The 17155-nt window shown below is 61.0% G+C and overlaps 1 protein-coding gene across 2 annotated transcripts in view; it reads left to right on the top strand.

Annotated features, from left to right (window-relative positions):
- The window catches only part of STRN4 (striatin 4), a 26409-nt gene extending 9254 nt beyond the window's left edge, over nucleotides 1-17155 (top strand). Inside the window, exons 4-18 of one of the 2 annotated variants that reach the window (XM_045845067.1) lie at nucleotides 240-318; nucleotides 2723-2920; nucleotides 5261-5402; nucleotides 8694-8853; nucleotides 9448-9561; nucleotides 9881-9975; nucleotides 11389-11564; nucleotides 11661-11708; nucleotides 12084-12205; nucleotides 13314-13484; nucleotides 13622-13762; nucleotides 14183-14281; nucleotides 14461-14547; nucleotides 15835-16029; nucleotides 16229-17155. In XM_045845067.1, coding sequence (XP_045701023.1) covers nucleotides 240-318; nucleotides 2723-2920; nucleotides 5261-5402; nucleotides 8694-8853; nucleotides 9448-9561; nucleotides 9881-9975; nucleotides 11389-11564; nucleotides 11661-11708; nucleotides 12084-12205; nucleotides 13314-13484; nucleotides 13622-13762; nucleotides 14183-14281; nucleotides 14461-14547; nucleotides 15835-16004 — 1802 coding nt within the window. In that variant the 3' untranslated portion in view covers nucleotides 16005-16029; nucleotides 16229-17155. Of the gene's footprint in view, nucleotides 1-239; nucleotides 319-2722; nucleotides 2921-5260; nucleotides 5403-8693; nucleotides 8854-9447; nucleotides 9562-9859; nucleotides 9976-11388; nucleotides 11565-11660; nucleotides 11709-12083; nucleotides 12206-13313; nucleotides 13485-13621; nucleotides 13763-14182; nucleotides 14282-14460; nucleotides 14548-15834; nucleotides 16030-16228 lie in introns of both variants that reach the window. The other variant, XM_045845066.1, reaches the window with a different exon arrangement.

Raw genomic sequence — 17155 nt, 5'->3', positions numbered from 1 at the left:
GAATAGTGAGACTCAGCTCGGTCTGGAGGGAGTTTGGGGGACGGTTGGGAGAGCGACCAGTTAGGAGACAGGAGATGAGGAGCGCAGAGGGGAGAGCGGGTTTCACACACTCAGGAAGTGGCTCCCCCGGACCCTTGACGGTGACCAGTTTGGGTTTGAGGGTGGGGACTGTGGGGGAGGTGACGGGTGTGCGGCGGTGCCCCGGCCAGGACAGCCTGCCTCCTTTCTCTCCACTCCAGTCTCCAACGGCCCTGTGGAGTCAGTCACCCTGGAGAACAGCCCGCTGGTGTGGAAGGAGGGGCGACAGCTGCTTCGACAGTGAGTGCGCAGGGGGGCCGAGGGGGGCTGAGGGGGCTGAGGGACATGCCTGGCTTGGGAGATAAGCCTGAAGGCCTCACAGCGCTTCCTGTCCCCGCCCGGGACACTGAACTATCGAGATCCCCACCGGCCACAGCTGAGCTGGGCTGTCGCCCGTGGGTGGAGCCCCACCTGGGAGAGGGCGGGAAGATTTGATGCAAGAGGTAGCCGAGGGAGATCCCCCCACTCTTGGAGAGCAACCCCAAATGCCTGTTGCTTTTCTTTTTTCAAGAGGATTGTTATGTATTTATTTTTTTTACTGCCAAAGAGATTTGTGTGTGTGTTAGAAAATATGGGAAATACAGGGAGATACACACAAAAAGGATAGAAATCACCCGTGATTCTTCATGGCTGTGTTTTTGGGTCTGCCTATGTGTGTTTTAGAAGCGGGAGCTTCCCCTCTGCGATGTTCTGTGCCGCATTGCTTTTGCAAGTGTTGCGAGCGTCTTTCTGTGGGAGTTAGTCACACGCGTCGTTTGAAGAACCGACTAGTTTGTGACATGAGTGGCCGTTGTTTTCCGCAGCCAGCCCCTTGTGTCTTGTGTCGAAGGTGTGTCTGTGGACAGTGTGACAGACGTTGGCAAGTTACTTGTCCGTGTCTCTGGTCTCCTTAATGTCCGGTGGAGCAGTCGCTGACTGAGTGCATGCGCAGACAGTAACGAAACGGTGGCAGTAGGCAGCACTTGCGGCTACCCCGTGTGTGCCCAACACTGCGCCAGATACCCGGCACACTCACTCGCTCCCTCCCACGGTCCCCGGGGGTGTGGCTGCTGGTCCCCTAATTTTCTCAGGAGGGAACCCAGATGCGGAGGAGAGGAGTCTGTTTGTGTAAGGTCATACAGCTAACGGGAGGTCCGAGGGGTAACTTGGGCAGTCCGCCCCCAGAGCCCAGCTTCCTCGCTACCATGCTGCCCTCCTCCTCCTGTGGTGGGGCGGGGAGTCTCAGACTTGAGCAGTGCGCGTGATGAGACAGCAGTGGAGGTGGTGCTGTCTCCTGTGCTGTCCCCTGTGTGAGGGGCAGGGCCCCAAAGCGACAGGGCCACCGTAACAAAAGGCTTTCAGGGAGCCTCCTGGGGAGCAGGGGACGCTGGTCTCACATTTTTTGAAGCCACTGATACCCATAACTGATTTTCTCCCTTTTTCTTCTTTTAGACCAGTCCCAATTGGCTTCAATTTTTAATTTATTTTTATTAATTTACTTTTAGAGAGAGGGGAAGGGAGGGAGAAAGAGATGGAGAGAAACATCACTGTGCAAGAGATATATCAGTCTTTTGCCTCTCACATGCCCCCAGCTGGGGACCTGGCCCACAGCCCAGGCCTGTGCTCTGACTGGCGACCCTTTGGTTTGCAGACCAGCACTCAGTCCTGTGAGCTACACCAGCCAGGACTGGCTTCAGTTTTTTGATTGCAGTAGTAATAAGTGCTCATTTGTGTAAGTGAATAGAGTAAGTTGCAAAAGTTACTAGGCCCGGCTGGGTCGCCCAGTTGGCTGGAGAATTGTCCTGACACACCAAGGTTGTGGGTTCAATCCCCAGGCAGGGCACATACAAGAATCAACCAATGAATGCATCAGTGAGTGGACAACAAACTGATGTGTCTCTCCCTCTCAGTCTCTTTCTCTTCCTCTCCCTCTAAAATTAATCAATACATTTTTTTCAGAAAAACTTCCTCTTAAATTCCTAACCCCATTCTCCAGAGGTCACTGACTGCTCTTAAGTTTAGTCTGTACCTGTCTTGGCCTTGGAGGGTGTTCTGCAAGCACACTGAGTGCTTATATGTGTTCTATACTCACTAACACTTTTTTTTTTGTTTTTTACTTTTTTATTTTTTGGTTTCTTCCCACACGCCACCTACTGGGGACCTAGCCTACAACCCAGGCATGTGCCCTGACTGGGAATTAAACCGGCGAGCCCTTGGTTCACAGGCCCGTGCCCAATCCACTGAGCCACACCAGCCCAGGCCATTAACACTTCTTTTTAAACACTTGAATTGTACGTAGCATGTAACTTGCCATTTTTGCTGAGCCATTTATTGTGGCCATCTTTCCTAGGCAGTCTCCCTTATGTAGCGTCTGCCTAGCATCCCTGTGACTGATGTGCCTCCCCTGTCCTGGTTGGTGGACGTGTAGCCTGGCCCCTGTGTTTGCCTCCCGCACAGCGTCGTGGCGAGCATCTGTGTGCAGCACTGGTGTGGAAGCCCTGCCTCTGGCACTCATCTGGAAAGGACGGCAGCGGGGCCAGGGGCATGCTTGTTTACACGCTGGTGTGCAGTCTCCACTGCTCCTCTGGGGAGGGCTCCGTCACTCGTGCCGCAGCATGTGCAGACGCCCCAGTGCGCCCGAGCTACCCTGCTTCTCTCCCTGCAGGTACCTGGAGGAGGTGGGCTACACGGACACCATCCTGGACATGCGGTCCAAGCGTGTCAGGTCCCTCCTGGGACGCTCGTTGGAGCTCAATGGGGCCTCGGAGCCCAGTGACGGGGGCCCCAGGGCCGCCCTGGGTCCTGGGGGGCTCAGCGGAGGCGAGTCGCTGCTGGTGAAGCAAATCGAGGAGCAGATCAAGAGGTGAGCTCGTGGGCCTGGGGGTCCCTGACTCTGTGCATCTTCCCTCCTGCCTGAGGCCGTGGTGGGGATGGCCATAGTGCTGTGGGCCTCTGCCCTCCTGGAGCGTGGAGGGGGGCATTCATTCCAGGGCCTTCTGCCTCTTCGTTGTGCATCCCCGATTCTGTTCTGGGCCCTCTGTACCTACTGTCCCTTGGCCTTGCCTTGGTGCTGGTAGCACACCTCCCTGAGGCCTGGCCTATACACCCCTCAGCAGACAGGAGCACCTGCTGACAGCAGACCCCCACCCCAGCGCCACTCGTCGGGACAGGCGGGGAGCACAACACACAGTCGCTGCCTGGGAGCAGCTCTTGCTCCTTCTCGTGTCCGTAACTGCTGTTGGTCAGGATGGGTCCCAAGGGGTTTGGTAATGTCAGGTGCTGTGAAGAAGAGGAAAGGTAGTAAGACAGGGGGATGGGGAGAACTGCTCGGCTTTGGATGAGGTAGGCAGGCAGGACCTCTTTGTGGAGGGACGGTTGGGCAGAGGGGTGTGGGAGGTGGGGGGTGAGCCACACGAGTGGCTGGAGCGGGAAGTTTCCGGGTGGAGGGAACAGCAAGCGGGAAGGTGCCAAGAGAGTGGAGACTTGGCTTGTTCAGGACCCAGCGGAAAGGCCAGGGAGTCTGCAGTGGGCTGAGCACGTGGGGCCTGTGGTCTGTGGTGAGGCCGCGGTCTCTGGAGTCAGATCAGACGGGGCCTCGCAGGCTGCGATAGGGAGCTCTGGATCCCACTCCAGGGCTGTGGGAAGCCAGTGGTTTCCAGCGGGGCATGACGTCATCTGATGTGCGATTGCCCATTGGGGGACGCCCGGATGAGAGATCGGGGGGTGTTAGGTAGGTAGAGGGCTGAGAAGTGGTCAGCTTCTCACTGGGTTGGGGTGAGTTGGCATGACTTGAAAGACTAGATGTGGAGGGAGGGGACAGAAACTGGTGCTGACTACAGGGCAGGTGTGTGCGGCTGGGAGCAGCGTTGAATGGGGTGGGGAGGACGAGGCACGGCCCACCAAGGGGCTGTTGGGGATGGGTGGGCTCGAGGTGCCTGGCGACCCTGGTGCAGGTGCTGAGCAGCTGGCCTGGGCCTGGGGCACTTGATTCCTAAACTCCCCCCTAGTTCACCAGCACATGGGCAGGATTTGAAAGTCACGGGACCTTGCAGTCTCTGGAGGAGCGAGGGTAGGTGGCCGGCACACAGACGAGGTCCAAGGACAGAGCCCAGGGGCCCTCCCCTGTCTGGAGGCCACAGGGAGAACCAGAGGGAGGCAGCGGCAAAGGAAGCTGAGCTGAGGCAGCCAGCGTTGTAGGAGGGAACCCCAAGATAGTGTCCTGGCAACGGAGCACAGAGATGTTCTGCTGGCAGCTGTGTGTGGGGGGCCAGGAGAGTGGCGGATGTGGCCCCCTGGAAGCAGCCCTCATTCCTGGGCCGTGAGCAGTTACTGGGCAGTTGACAGAGACTCTCTGCAGCACAGGTGGCAAACACAGGCCCATGGCCTGAATCCGGCCAGGCATCTTGTTTCTACCTGGTGGCAGCGCGGAGCTCTCGCTGAACTGTTAAGGAGTAGTTACATTTACACAGTCCTAAAATGACTTTCAGCCCTTTGAAGGCACCCACGAGGCTGGTGTGGCCCCCAGTGAAAATGAGTTTGATACCGCTGCTCTAGAGTACCCATCTAAGTGGCGGAAAAGGAGGATATTCACATTTATCTGAATTCCACCCCCTTTCTACTCTGGAGTCAGGTTTGGCAAATCCCCCCTTTGTTACAACTTGGCATTGAGCTGGAGGCATTACCAGGAGGTGGGACCAGGAGTGCCACTGTCCACGAGGAGAGCGCAGGCTCGGCGGTGGCCCTGCTGGCCGTGGGGCCCGAGCATTGCTAGCGACCAATTCCTCCTCCCCCCTGGGGTGCATCTCTGTTTCTCACCTGGCCTGCACTTGTGGTTTGCCTGGGCCATGGGACCCGGGCCTGCTGAGTCGGTGGCGTTTTCTCACCCAGCGCCCCTGACTCAGCACACGTGGGAGACGTGTGGCCAGGGTTAGGGGCTGGTCTTCTGGATCCCGGGTCAGGAGCTCAGTGAGGGGTTGGGTCCGGTCTGCAGTCCATGAGGGGCTGTGAGTTGGGTGAGCCTCTGTTAGGCGGCTGCTGGGGCTGAAACACTGTGCACAATCTCAGCCAAGACTCCTTGAGATTGGGGGGTGCTCTACCCCACTGAGACGTGGGTCCAGACTCTGGCCACCAAGCCTTGGCTCCCCCGACCTGAGCTTCGTCACATGGCAGAACTAATTCCCACTTTGCCCCCTGCTGTGGGCAGGAATGCAGCAGGCAAAGACGGGAAGGAACGCTTGGGCGGCTCGGTGCTGGAGCAGATCCCCTTCCTGCAGAACTGCGAGGACGAGGACAGCGATGAGGACGACGAGCTGGACAGTGTTCAGCACAAGAAGCAGCGTGTGAAGGTGAGTGCAGGAGCTGGAAGGAAGAGCTCCTCCCCTCCTCCAGAGGAGTCCCCCGCTTGGTGTACCAGGACAGGGTCCCCGTTTGTTTGCAACCTTCAGCAGTGCCAGGTCACTGTTGGGGCCGCCTCTGCCCACCCTGCACCCCATTGTTCTCTCCATCTGTCCTTCTTGAACTCGAGGTCTTTCCTGAGCTCCCTGGACCGGGCCAGCCCCCAGTGCCCTCCCACAGCGCCCTCTCCTCCCAGCCAGCCTGATGGCAGTCATACTCAGATACTTTTTTCGTGTAACCCTTCAGTTGATTGTGGGCTCCATGAGGTAGGTCCTCCAGCCTTTCCACTGTTCCTTCCCCAGCATCCTGAGTGGGTGTGGCTGGGCCCAGGGCTCAGCCTGGAGCCAGGTTGGGGTACTCCGTGGGGAGCTATGGAGGGTGCGAGCGTCCAGTCTGCTGTTGTCAGGACCAGTTCCAGGGACGCTGCCTGCAGGGTGGAGCCCAGGTGCCCTAGCTTGACTGCAAGATACGACTGCCACCACACTTCACCCTGGCGACAGCGCTGTCCTTAGCACGGCATAGCCACCTGTCCGTCCAGTCAGCATCAGTTTGGGCCTTTGTGGGCTGGCTGTGCGGAGCAGCAGGGGTGTGGAGTCATAGTTCCTGATGGGGAGAAGCTTGTGGCCAGTGGTGTGCTTGTCAGCCACAACGTGCAGAGGAGCATGCCACAGTGGGGTCAAGGACACGTGCCTGTGAAGTGGGGGGGTGCCATGGGGGACAACTTTTCATTCACCCGGCTTCCTATCAGAGAACCCTTTCTTCTTTAGGCTCACCTCCAACACCCCCTCCTCCAGAGAGCCTTCCCTAACTCACCCTTGCTGTTCTTTCCTCCACAAGCTCAGGAACCTTTTGGAGGCTCCCCTGTCCTCACCTGGACCTCTCCGGATCCTCCTTCTGTGGAGTTGGCTCTGTATTCCTCCACCCCCATCCTTGTGAGGGGCCAGGTCTGTCCTGGCCCCCACTCCCCAGTGTCCCCAGTGTGGCTCAGCCCAGGGCCCCGCCTGGACTAGGAGCTCAGTTGAACGCCCAAGTCAGGGCAGTGCATGGAGCCAGAGCCTGAGTCGGGTTCACAGGAGAACCGGCGGCAGGCCTGTGAGCATGGCTGCCCTGCACTGTGCCCGGGTCCCTCCTGCCCCGGCCGAGCTGTCACTGCTGTGCGAGTTACCTCCGCCCACTCTGGGAACCTTCCCATGCCCCTCTGCGCCTCCGTCAGAAATGGACTTATCCTGTTCCCTTAGGCCTTTACATCTCTCACTGCCCCCATCCCACGTGCCCTGTGGGTGGCTTACTGTGTAAGGGGTTTCACGCCTCCCTAGGCCCGTCTCCACACAGCAGACCTTCGGTGACAGTACTGTGATTTGAAAGGCCTACCCGTGATTCCCAGAGTGGCTGCGGGCCTGGCTGGGTAGCTTTGGGTATTTGGTTCTCTTGGTCTTAATGTCCATTTTCAGAGCTAACAGTGCCTGTCTCTGGCTTGTCAAGGGTTTCACTAAAATGAGTTCATGCATAGAAAGCCCTCAGCTGCACCATGGCTGCTATGCCGAGTGTTTGGCGGTGGTGGCAGTGTTGGGGCACTCAGAATTGCAGGCAGTGTGGGCCCTTTGGAGCGCCTGGATGGTGCCCCAGCCCTGTGAGCCCCACCCCGCCATCTCCTCTCTGGGCACACTGTCTAAAAGCTGGCCCAGGGTCTTCTGGAAAGGAAGAGGAAGGCGCCTGTGTGCCATGCCCCTGGTCCTCTCACATAGGCCGGAGGCTGGCCCCTCAAGGATGCCGGAACGGTGTTGCCTCCAGTCTGTACCCTCCAAACCCAGCTTGGCGTGCCTAGCCTGTGGGGGGGGAGGGGGGGGGGGCGGAGTGTCAGCCACACCCTTGAGGAGTTTGCAGGGGGAGTGAGGCTGGCCCTGTGGGTGCCTGGGACACAGTCGGGCAGTGACCACTCAGGAGGGAGAAGGCCCCCTGGCAGAGGCGGCGGTGGGGTGCGGTGGCCATCAGAATCCCAGTGCTGTGTGTGATCAGCCAATGGGGACCCAAGGGGAGAGGGGAGTCCCAGTGGAGGCGCGTGTTCTTAAGCCAGCACCTCAGGGTGACAGAGCCCAGCCGTCGGAACTGTCTTCAAGAATTCTGCGGCCTCCCCTCAGCCTCAGGTGTGGTGTTTGAGGTTCTGAGTGTGCAGCCTTGGATGGCACTTTGTGTGATGAGAGGGCGGAGAATTAATCGTGTGCAAGACGTCATTTCATGAGGCTCCATGTCACAAGTGTCTCCGTGGGGAGACAAGCAGGTGCCCTGCTGCTCTTGCATTCACAAGCCCAGGTGGGGTCCAGGCTTGTAGGTTGAGGAAAACTGATCATGTGGTTCCTGCCCCTGGTGCAGACCGACTCTGGGGAATTTGGGGGACGAGGCATGCACGTGTTTAGCATCCTGCTCTTGGAGTGGAGGGACTGTGCTGTCTTCTCTCATTCTGAAAGTAGCGTGTGCTGGTTGTATAAGAAAATAAACATTCAGCCCATCTAGAAAGTCCTCACGAAGCCTTGGAGAAGCCCAGGGAAGCTTACAGCCCAGAGCTGTCTTGGTGTGTAAGGCTCGGCCGTGCTGCCCGGGGCAAGGAGCTCACTTTGCTCACTTGTATTTTCGTGTGTGATGGTGAGGTGACAATTACAGTAATGATAGCTCTTCACATCGTGGGTTGTGGAGTCTCCGGTATGAGTCTTATTCAGTGCTCTGAATAAGGCAGAGGCCGGCACAGCTTTTGATGACAGTTTGTCATTATTACTCTTGTATTCATGGGCGTGTCCTCACTTACTTGGGCACCTCCACACACTCAGACACGAACACGTGGTCCCCTCCCCGAAGCAGGTTGTTGCACAGACTTCTCTTCATGAGAAACCCTGTGCAGGAAGCGGGGGCAGGGATTAGGGGAGCAGGAACAGCCTGAGCCCTGAGCTGCAAGCTGGAAGAGGGGTCACAGCTGGAGGTAGCTGAGGGGGAGGGGTCTGCAAAGCCAGGCTGCTGGCAGAATGGCAGCTGGCCCCTGGGCCTCAGGACAGGAGCAGCTGCTGAGGGCTGCCAGCAGGGGGAGCCCTGCCACCAACGTAGGGCTTGGTGGAGGGAGCCCAGGGCTGGAGCCTAGGGCTGGAGCCTGATGGTTCTGAACAGGGAACCCAGCTTCTCTGACCCTGTAGATGCCGCGGGCTTAGGCTCTGGACACGAGCTCCCTAACCTGTCTGTTGTCGCCCACGCCCCAGTTGCCAGCCAAGGCCCTGGTGCCCGAAATGGAGGATGAGGATGAGGAGGACGACTCAGAGGATGCCATCAACGAGTTTGATTTCCTGGGCTCAGGAGAGGATGGAGAAGGCTCTCCGGACCCTCGGCGATGTGCTGGAGAGGGGCCCCACCATGAGCTGGGTGAGTGGGGGGCTCCTGCCAGCCCTCCTCAGGGAAGGTGGTAGGGGTACACTCAGCCACCTGCAGCTGCATCCTGCCCCAGGGTCTCCACCGGATGGACACACTTCCTGAGAGGGGGTGGCCCGGGGGGAGCAGGAGGCCTGTGCTGCAGCAGCCAGGCCCGCACCCCTTCCCTGGAAAATTCCCATGGGGACGCAGGCAGGCCCGGCTCTTCCTGAAGCAGGGCCACCAGCCTTCTGTGCACGTGTGGCCAGTTCTTGGCAGACCTCTGAGAGGAAACAGGATGGGGACCGGTGGGGGAGGGCGGTCGGGGCAGTGCTGTATCTCCCTCTGGTCCTGGGCTTTGAGCTATGCGGCCCTCTGGGTCACGGAATGTGGCCAGAGGCTGAGGCCCCTGCCAGGTGGGCTGCCGGGGCTCCCAGCCCAGTGTCTCTCTCTCTCTCCATCCCCCAGGCCACCCTGAGCCGCAGTGCACCCTGGGGCAGGGCTTCCCAACCTCCTCACAGGAGTGGCTCCCGCTGGCAGGGAAGGAGTCACCTGTGTATGGCTGGGTCCAACTGGGGGTGACTCCTGCCCATTGCCTCATCCCTGCAGAAAGCCGGCGGGTGAAACTCCAGGGCATTTTGGCTGACCTGCGGGATGTGGATGGGCTGCCCCCCAAAGTGACTGGCCCACCTCCTGGCACACCCCAGCCCCGGCCACATGAAGGTAAGAGGCCCCTCCCCCGGCACCCACGGCAGAGGGAGGCTGCGGAGCTAAGCCTGGGGCTTCTGTGTCCTCGGGGTCTTGGCCTGGCCCCTAGCCTGCAGCCTCCCTGTCCCAAAAGGTCGTCTGTCTGTCTCTGTCTCCCCCTCTTTTTGTCTGTCCTGTCCTGTCTGTCTCTCCCTGTCTCTCTCTTTCCAGCTGTGATTCTTGATCTTGTCCTCTCCCTATCTCTCTCTCTGCCTCTCTGCCTCTCGCTCTCTCCCGGCCCCTCTCTACCCCCTCCCTCCCCTCCCCCCACCAGGTTCCTTTGGCTTCTCCTCAGACGTTTTCATCATGGACACTATCGGGGGCGGGGAGGTGAGCCTGGGGGACTTGGCAGATCTCACCGTCACCAATGACAACGACCTCAGCTGTGACGTAAGTTCTCGGGTGCCCGCCCCCCCACGGCCCTCACCGGGCGTCCTGCTGAGCACTGACTGCGCTCTCGGCCCCTTACACATGAGGACCACTTGAGCACGTACAACAGCGCACACTGTGTGAGGGGTGCCACGCAGACGGGCGTGGGCGCTGACAGCCCCGTGTGTGGCAGAGCCCTGAAGACTCTGGAGCCTGTGTCTGGAACAGGACGCTCCCTCCCTGTCCAGCTCGCTTAGGCACATCTCAAGTCCAGGACGCAGCACTGCTGGGGGCAGGGTTGGGGGCGCTCTGGGCGGCAGCAGTGCCAGTTGGACAGTCTGCAGCGAGTGGCACTGAACTGACCTTTGAAGGGAAGGTGATTACAAATCACCACAACCGAAGAGCCAGGCCAGTCTGGTGCGCGTGGGGGCCACTGGGGCCGCTGGGCTGCAGTAGAAGGGAACCTGAGGGCCCAAGTCCACAGCCTGAGATCCGTGGCCGTCAGGGGATGCCGAGTTAGGCGCGAGTGCATTTCCCTGTGCGTGGAGCTTTCAGCAGGGCCTCGGGTGGTTGGTGCCCTGTCCCAGTGCAGCCAGGGGCACTGCGATGGGAGGCTGGAGAGGGGCCAGAGCTGAACTTGGAGCAGGGGAGCTGGTCCAAGTGTGACCCTCCCAGCCACTCGCCCCTGGGGCATGTGCGAGTCCAGAGGTCACCACACAAGGCAGATCCTCTAGCCCTAAAGAATATGCAGAAGGGGCAGCTGGGGCTGGGGCGGGGATCTGGGGCAGGGCACTGAGGCTGGCCTGACAGTAGCTTCTTTCCCCAAGGCCCCTCTCCGAGAGCAGCATCGCCACCCCCCAGGGCATGCGCAGTGTCTCTGGGAGTTTGCTTCCCAGCTGCTTCCCGCTGTGTGTACTTGTCCCCATTTCCACACCCCCTGCTCTCCCCTGGCTTCTGCACCTGGCTTCCTCTCGGGCAGCAGGTTCCCCTGCAGCCACCCTGGCTGCTTCTGCCTCGGGGACTTGGCACATGTAGTTTTCTTCTTCAGTCCCTTTTCCACGTTTGGTGATGACCCTGCTTATTTTTGTCACTTGTTCAGGAAGGCATGTTGACCCCCACAGAGGCTGGCAGGCTGCTGGGCGCCCCCTCCCAGTGCGTTTGTGATTTATAACACTGTCTGTGCCGAGGTGGGATGGCCTGGGCGCCTGCCTCTGCCCCCTCTGATCTGGGAAGGGCTTGCTGAGTGAGTGGGGGCTGCTGCCAGGCCAGGAGGAAGAGGGGAGCAGCTGGGGCTGGAGGCCAGTCCAGGGGGTGCTGTGTGCGGGTCTGGGCAGCAGAGGGACAAGTCACTGGAGTCCCGGATGTCACTGTGTGACTGCCCGGGTGGGAGAGGGGGCACTGAGGCTGCTCCCCGCCACCCCCCCCCCCCCCCAGCTGTCTGACAGCAAAGATGCCTTTAAGAAGACATGGAACCCCAAGTTCACCCTCCGCTCACACTACGATGGCATCCGCTCCCTGGCGTTCCACCACAGCCAGTCGGCTCTGCTCACTGCCTCCGAGGATGGCACACTCAAGCTCTGGAACCTGCAGAAGGCCGTCACAGCCAAGAAGTGAGGGCACAGCCCAGGGGTGGGGGGCCGGCAGAGGGCATCTGGGCCCAGGGGACAGGGTGATGGGGGCTCTCAGTGACACCTGTCCCCCTACAGAAATGCCGCACTAGACGTGGAGCCTATCCATGCCTTCCGGGCTCACAGGTGAGGACGGGGTGCCCCCAAACGTGGGCCGGCTCCTGGCCCACTCACTGCCACCCGGGGGGCTGACGGGGGAAAGCAGGGTGGCAGGAGCTTTGCGTCCCCAGGCACCGTGCCCCTCACTCCTGCTGCTCGAAGACGCTGCCAGTGCCTGCACAGCTGGTGCTCAGCACGGCCCTCGGAGGGGACAGGCCTGGGGCTGGGGGACGGCGAAGGACAGGCGGGGGGCGGGGGGGACATGGCAAGAGCCCCAGAGGCTGGATTCCTTCTGGCCACCCTTGAAAAATGGTGGTAGAGAAAGAACTTAAGGTCCCGGGAGAGGGACTGGGAGGGGTGAGCACTGAGGCTGTGTCTCCCCCGCCCCTCTGCACCCTGCAGGGGCCCTGTGTTGGCAGTGGCCGTGGGCAGCAACAGTGAGTACTGTTACAGCGGCGGGGCAGATGCCCGCATCCACAGCTGGAAGATTCCAGACCTAAACATGGACCCCTATGATGGCTATGGTGAGACAGCTCCCTCGCCCTGCCTCCCTTCCCCTGCCCGTTGTCCACTAGGGCCTCTCTGTCTCCTCTGCACGAACAGGCGGCCTCTGCCCCACACAGCGGGGCTGGGGTGGGCACGGGGGTGCGGGCACCCAGCCTGGGGGAGTGCAGAACAGCGTGGCCCAGCTTACGATTGTGGGTCGGACGAGAGGGCTGTGCTGGCCCAGAATCAGCTGGGGCCTTGGGGGCCGTGTGAGGGCTTGGTGGGCCCTGGTGCACTCTGCACCCAGAGCTCTGCTTGCGGCTGCATGTTGGTCAGCTGGGGAGTCCGGGAGGAGGCGGGAGGGCCGGTAAGAAGGGAGGAGTTAGTTGGGCTAGCGTGCAGGGGGTCTGCGCTTCATCCTCGGGGCACCTCTAAAAGTCAAGTGGAGAAGGGACCTCTGTTCAGTGCCATCCCTGCTGTCCGGCACCTCTGTCAACCATGCCCTTGGCTCCGTGGGGCATCCATCCTGTTGTGACAGAATGTAGGGCTCAGTGTCTCTCTCAAGGGGCATGCGCATCTTCCCAAGAGCACTTGCCCGTGAAAGGTCATGGGTCAGCCGCCGGCAGCATGTGTGCTGGGCCAAACGAGCTGCCACCCGTCAGGCGCCAACAGGGCCTGACCGGAGCCTGTGGGACTCGAGCGACGGGGGAGGCAACAGAGGGAATGAGCAGAGGGCTTTGCAGAGATCGGGCGAGGCTGGTGCACAGGGCAGCCAAGCCTGCAGGGCCCAGGCTTCAAGCAGGGTCTCAGGCCGGAGTCACCGTTGTGCCTTCTCCCTTTAACTCAGCTTTAAAAGGTACATGTGGAGTGTCCATTTTGGGCCAGTCACTATTGTGCACCCAGGGGCCACAGGGACCAGGGACACCCCTCTCCTCTGGAACCTCCGTGCTGGGCTGGCTGAGACCCCTAAACCTCCCCAGGAGAGCCAGTGGTCGAGTGTGAGCATCTGCCAGGGCGAGTCCCCGTGGGGACAGGTTTAAAGGCACGATGACTCTGGCTAACCGCGAGGCAGAGCTCACACTCCGGGCTGTTCATGACAGGGCTGGTGGTCCTGACCAGTCCATCTCCTCCCTTCGGTGGGTCCAGACCCGAGCGTGCTGAGCCATGTCCTAGAGGGCCATGGGGACGCCGTGTGGGGCCTGGCCTTCAGTCCCGCCTCTCAGCGCCTGGCCTCCTGCTCTGCCGACGGCACCATCCGAATCTGGGACCCCAGCAGCAGCAGCCCAACCTGCCTCTGTACCTTCCCCACAGCCAGCGGTGAGTGGGGGGAACATGGGGACAGTGGGGGCCCTTGCACCTCACTCAGGAACCATGCAGAGCCGGGATGCCCTGAGGAGGTGACCCCTGCACCCCGGCCTGGTCTCTGAGGTGGCCTTCCTTCACTGCCCCATCAGATCACAGGATCCCCACCTCCGTGGCCTTCACCAGCACCGATCCTGCCCACGTCGTGGCCTCCTTCCGCTCTGGCGACACCGTCTTGTATGACTTGGAGGCTGGCAGTGCCCTCCTTACGCTGGAGTCCCAGGGGAGCAGCGGTAAGAGGGCCTGGGGCTGGGATCTGAATGTCTCCAGGGCCCTGGTTCTTCTTGAGGCTCCATCAACTGCAGGTGCTCTCCACCCCCTTGGGGACTCTAAGATGAGGCCTGTGCTAACGGACAGCCCAGGGTGTCTGCTGTGGGGAGGGCTGAGGAGGGAGCGTGTCAGGGACTTGCATGTTGGCCTACATGGTGGCATGGACAGGTCCTCTCAGCCCCTGCCCCCGCCCCCACCCACCCCGAGACAGGCCCCAGGGCCCTGTGTGCAGACGGCACTGGCCTAGAGAAGGGTGCGGCCAGGCACCCCACCTCCTGTTCACCCAGGCAGAGACAGGAGTGTGGGGGCAGGGTCTTCCTCTTGCTTTTGTCCTGGTCCCCTGATTTCTACCTGATGTCCCTTCTCTCGGCTTTTCCTTCCAGGCCCAACCCAGATCAACCAGGTGGTGAGTCACCCAAACCAGCCCCTCACCATCACCGCCCATGACGACAGAGGCATCCGCTTCCTGGACAACCGGACAGGTGAGGCCCTGCCTTCCTGGCACCCCAGCCCCTGCGCCTGTGGGAGGGCAGGGGTGAACCAGGCTCATACGCAGGAGTCCCGGTGTCCACGCCGGAGGCTCCGAGCGTCCCCTGCAGCCCCTTCACCTTCCCAGGCAAGGTGCAGAGTGGGACAGTCACCTGCCACCCCTCTCCCACAGGGAAATGCGTGCACTCCATGGTTGCCCACCTGGATGCAGTTACCTGCCTGGCTGTGGACCCCAATGGCGTGTTCTTGATGTCGGGAAGTAAGTTGGGACCCTCATGGCTCCTGAGGAGCAAGGGCATATGCCGTCCCAGCAGGCCCGGGCCTCGGCCCTGAAGCAGTGCTCTGGGGACTGCAGAGGGCTGGGCAGGGAACCTCTCAGTGGCAGGAAGAAAGGTGGTCACAGTTGTGACAGCAAAGCACCGTGCACTCGGGGCCCACCGTGGGCACCTGCCCACATCACCTCATGGGGTCTGACTAACCCCATGAAGCTGGTGCTCCTGTCCCCGTCGTTCAGACGTGGAGGTTTACATAACTGCCACTGCAGGCATTGAAGCTCAGGCCGTTGACTCAGCCTTCGAGAGCTTTCTCAGCAGTTGTCACTGCCCTGCTCTTGGTGGCGAGGGCACTGAGGCCCACCGACCGTGTGGCCATGCCTTGAGGGGGTGGGGTGGAACTAGGGCAGGTGGAGAAGGGGCTGGAGCTCCCCCATGGTGTGAGGAATGTGTGCTGGTGGGTGCTGAGCCTGCCTCGGGGCACGGCTCCTGCTCGCTGGTGCGGGGTGAGAGCTAGCAAGCTGCAGAGGTGTGAGCGGTGGGGGGTGGACAGCTGCAGCTCCACCCTGCCCTGCTCCCCGTCTGCCCAAGACGATAGTGGCTGTCTCTGAGGAGACAGGTGAGGGTGTGGTCCCTGAGAAGTGTAGCCCCAGTGGAGGGGATTCAGTATAGGCCCCGGTCCCCCAGAAAGGGACAGAGAGAGAACGGGCCTCCCCACAGCTGACATGGTCCTTCTAATGCCCCAGTCAGACGTCTCCCTCCAGTGGTTTGTGGCCTCCAAGGCCTGGCCCATTCTGCTCCCAGCTCTGACCTCCTCTTCCTCCCACCCACCCCACCTCTGCTCAGGCTGATGCAGCCGCCCCGCCTCCTGTCTGTCCTCAAGGCCTTCCCCTAGCTGTGCCCACTGCTTGGAGGGCTCTTCTCCCAGATTCCCCCCGTGGCCATTCTGTCCTCACACTTAACGAGGAGTGTGACCACCTGGCACGGTTCACTCTTTTCTTGTGTCCTGCCTCCCACACTGGGGTGTCAGCACCACAAGGCCAGGGGCTTGGCCTGTCTGGTGTGCTGTGCCCCGGGGCCCAGGACAGAGCCGTTGTCCAGTAACCATCTCAGCTGGTGCCCAGGTGGATGCATGACAGGTGGGGGTCAGGAGGTGCTGGGCAGAGGGGGGTGGGAGGGGGATCCCGAGGCCTTGGAGAGGTCAGCTGAGGGGCCAGGTTGGGGCTGAGCGGCAGGCACTTCCGGGTGTCACAGGCCACTCTGCTCCCATGCAGGCCACGACTGCTCCCTGCGTCTGTGGAGCCTGGACAACAAAACGTGCGTGCAGGAGATCACGGCCCACCGCAAAAAGCATGAGGAGGCCATACATGCTGTCGCCTGCCACCCCAGCAAGGCCCTCATTGCCAGCGCGGGCGCCGATGCCCTGGCCAAGGTCTTTGTATGATGCCCACCTGGCAGGCGGGAGTGAGGTGAGGAGCTGGGCTGAGGGCTGCTTGGCCCCGGAGGGCAGAAACCCTCTGCGTCCTTACCCCCAAGGGGATAGCCCTTCGCTTGTGTGGTCCTTGGGTGTTCAGAGGAGGGGCTGAGGCCCAGAGGGACCCGCAGCTACCTCACCTCTTGTCCCCTGGAAGTCATGGTTCAGTTCCCCCTCCTTTCTGTCTTCCACAGGTGACTCAGCCTCGGTCCGGAGGCCTGGCCTTGTCCCGCCTGCCTCAAGCCTGGTGGTGCTAAAGGCCCTTTCCCCAGGTGGCTGTCCCCCAGCACCCAGCCTGGGGGGGTGCTCTCTTCAGGAATCACCCTCCAAGATGGTCTCCAGGAGTTCCGTCTCTGCTCCATACCCACTCCTGGTTTCCTGGCTGCCTTCTGGGGGCAGCGCAGCCAGGGCCGGGCGTCCTTGGCAATCAGCTTTTCCAAGACGCTAGAAGGTGCCAGGCTCTGTCTTTGAACCCCCAACCCCTCTGCTCCACCCTCCCGGACCGGGTGGGAGCTGTGCTGGGAGGAGCCCCAGATGCCCCTGTGGTGGGCTCCGTCTGAGGGCAGCCACAGAGCCAGTTGGACCCAGGCTGTCAGCAGTGGGAGCGCTGGGCCCCGCCCACCCCAGGAGCACACCCAGGCCACTGCCCTCCCTTCCAGTTCCCTCAACTCAGCTTTCCAGACACTACCCAGCGCCCCGGGGCCGGTAACTGCCTGGGGTGCAGGTGAGGCCCTCTGGGGAGGTGCCCGCCCTACCTCCCCAACACTTCTCCAAGGGCAGCCCCCTGCCCCCCATGGGTCACCCAAGGGGAGAGATGACCTGCTCTTGCCCCTCTCCCTGGGGCACAGAGGGTGGAGTGGGATCCCCCATAACACCCTGTATATCTGTATAAATAAGTGGGATTTTAATGAACCTCCCTCCTGCCCCCGTGTCGTCATCACCGTGTGATAGTCTGTCAGTCCCCTCTCCTGGCCCTCCGCTCTCTCCCTCTATTTATTTCACGCTTTGTTTGGGTCCCCCCTGAGCCCTTGGGCCCCTTCCAGATCCCTGTTAATGAGCCCTGTCCCCTCTGTCCTGGACTTGTATGTGAAACTCGCCTCAGTAAACCCTTTGGAGTAAGA

Source organism: Phyllostomus hastatus, unplaced genomic scaffold (assembly GCF_019186645.2).
Source record: "Phyllostomus hastatus isolate PE091 unplaced genomic scaffold, TTU_PhHast_1.1 phas_contig_468, whole genome shotgun sequence".
NCBI lineage: Eukaryota > Metazoa > Chordata > Mammalia > Chiroptera > Phyllostomidae > Phyllostomus > Phyllostomus hastatus.
Note: the sequence above shows the minus strand (reverse complement) of the source record. Positions and strands in the feature narration are given on the sequence as shown.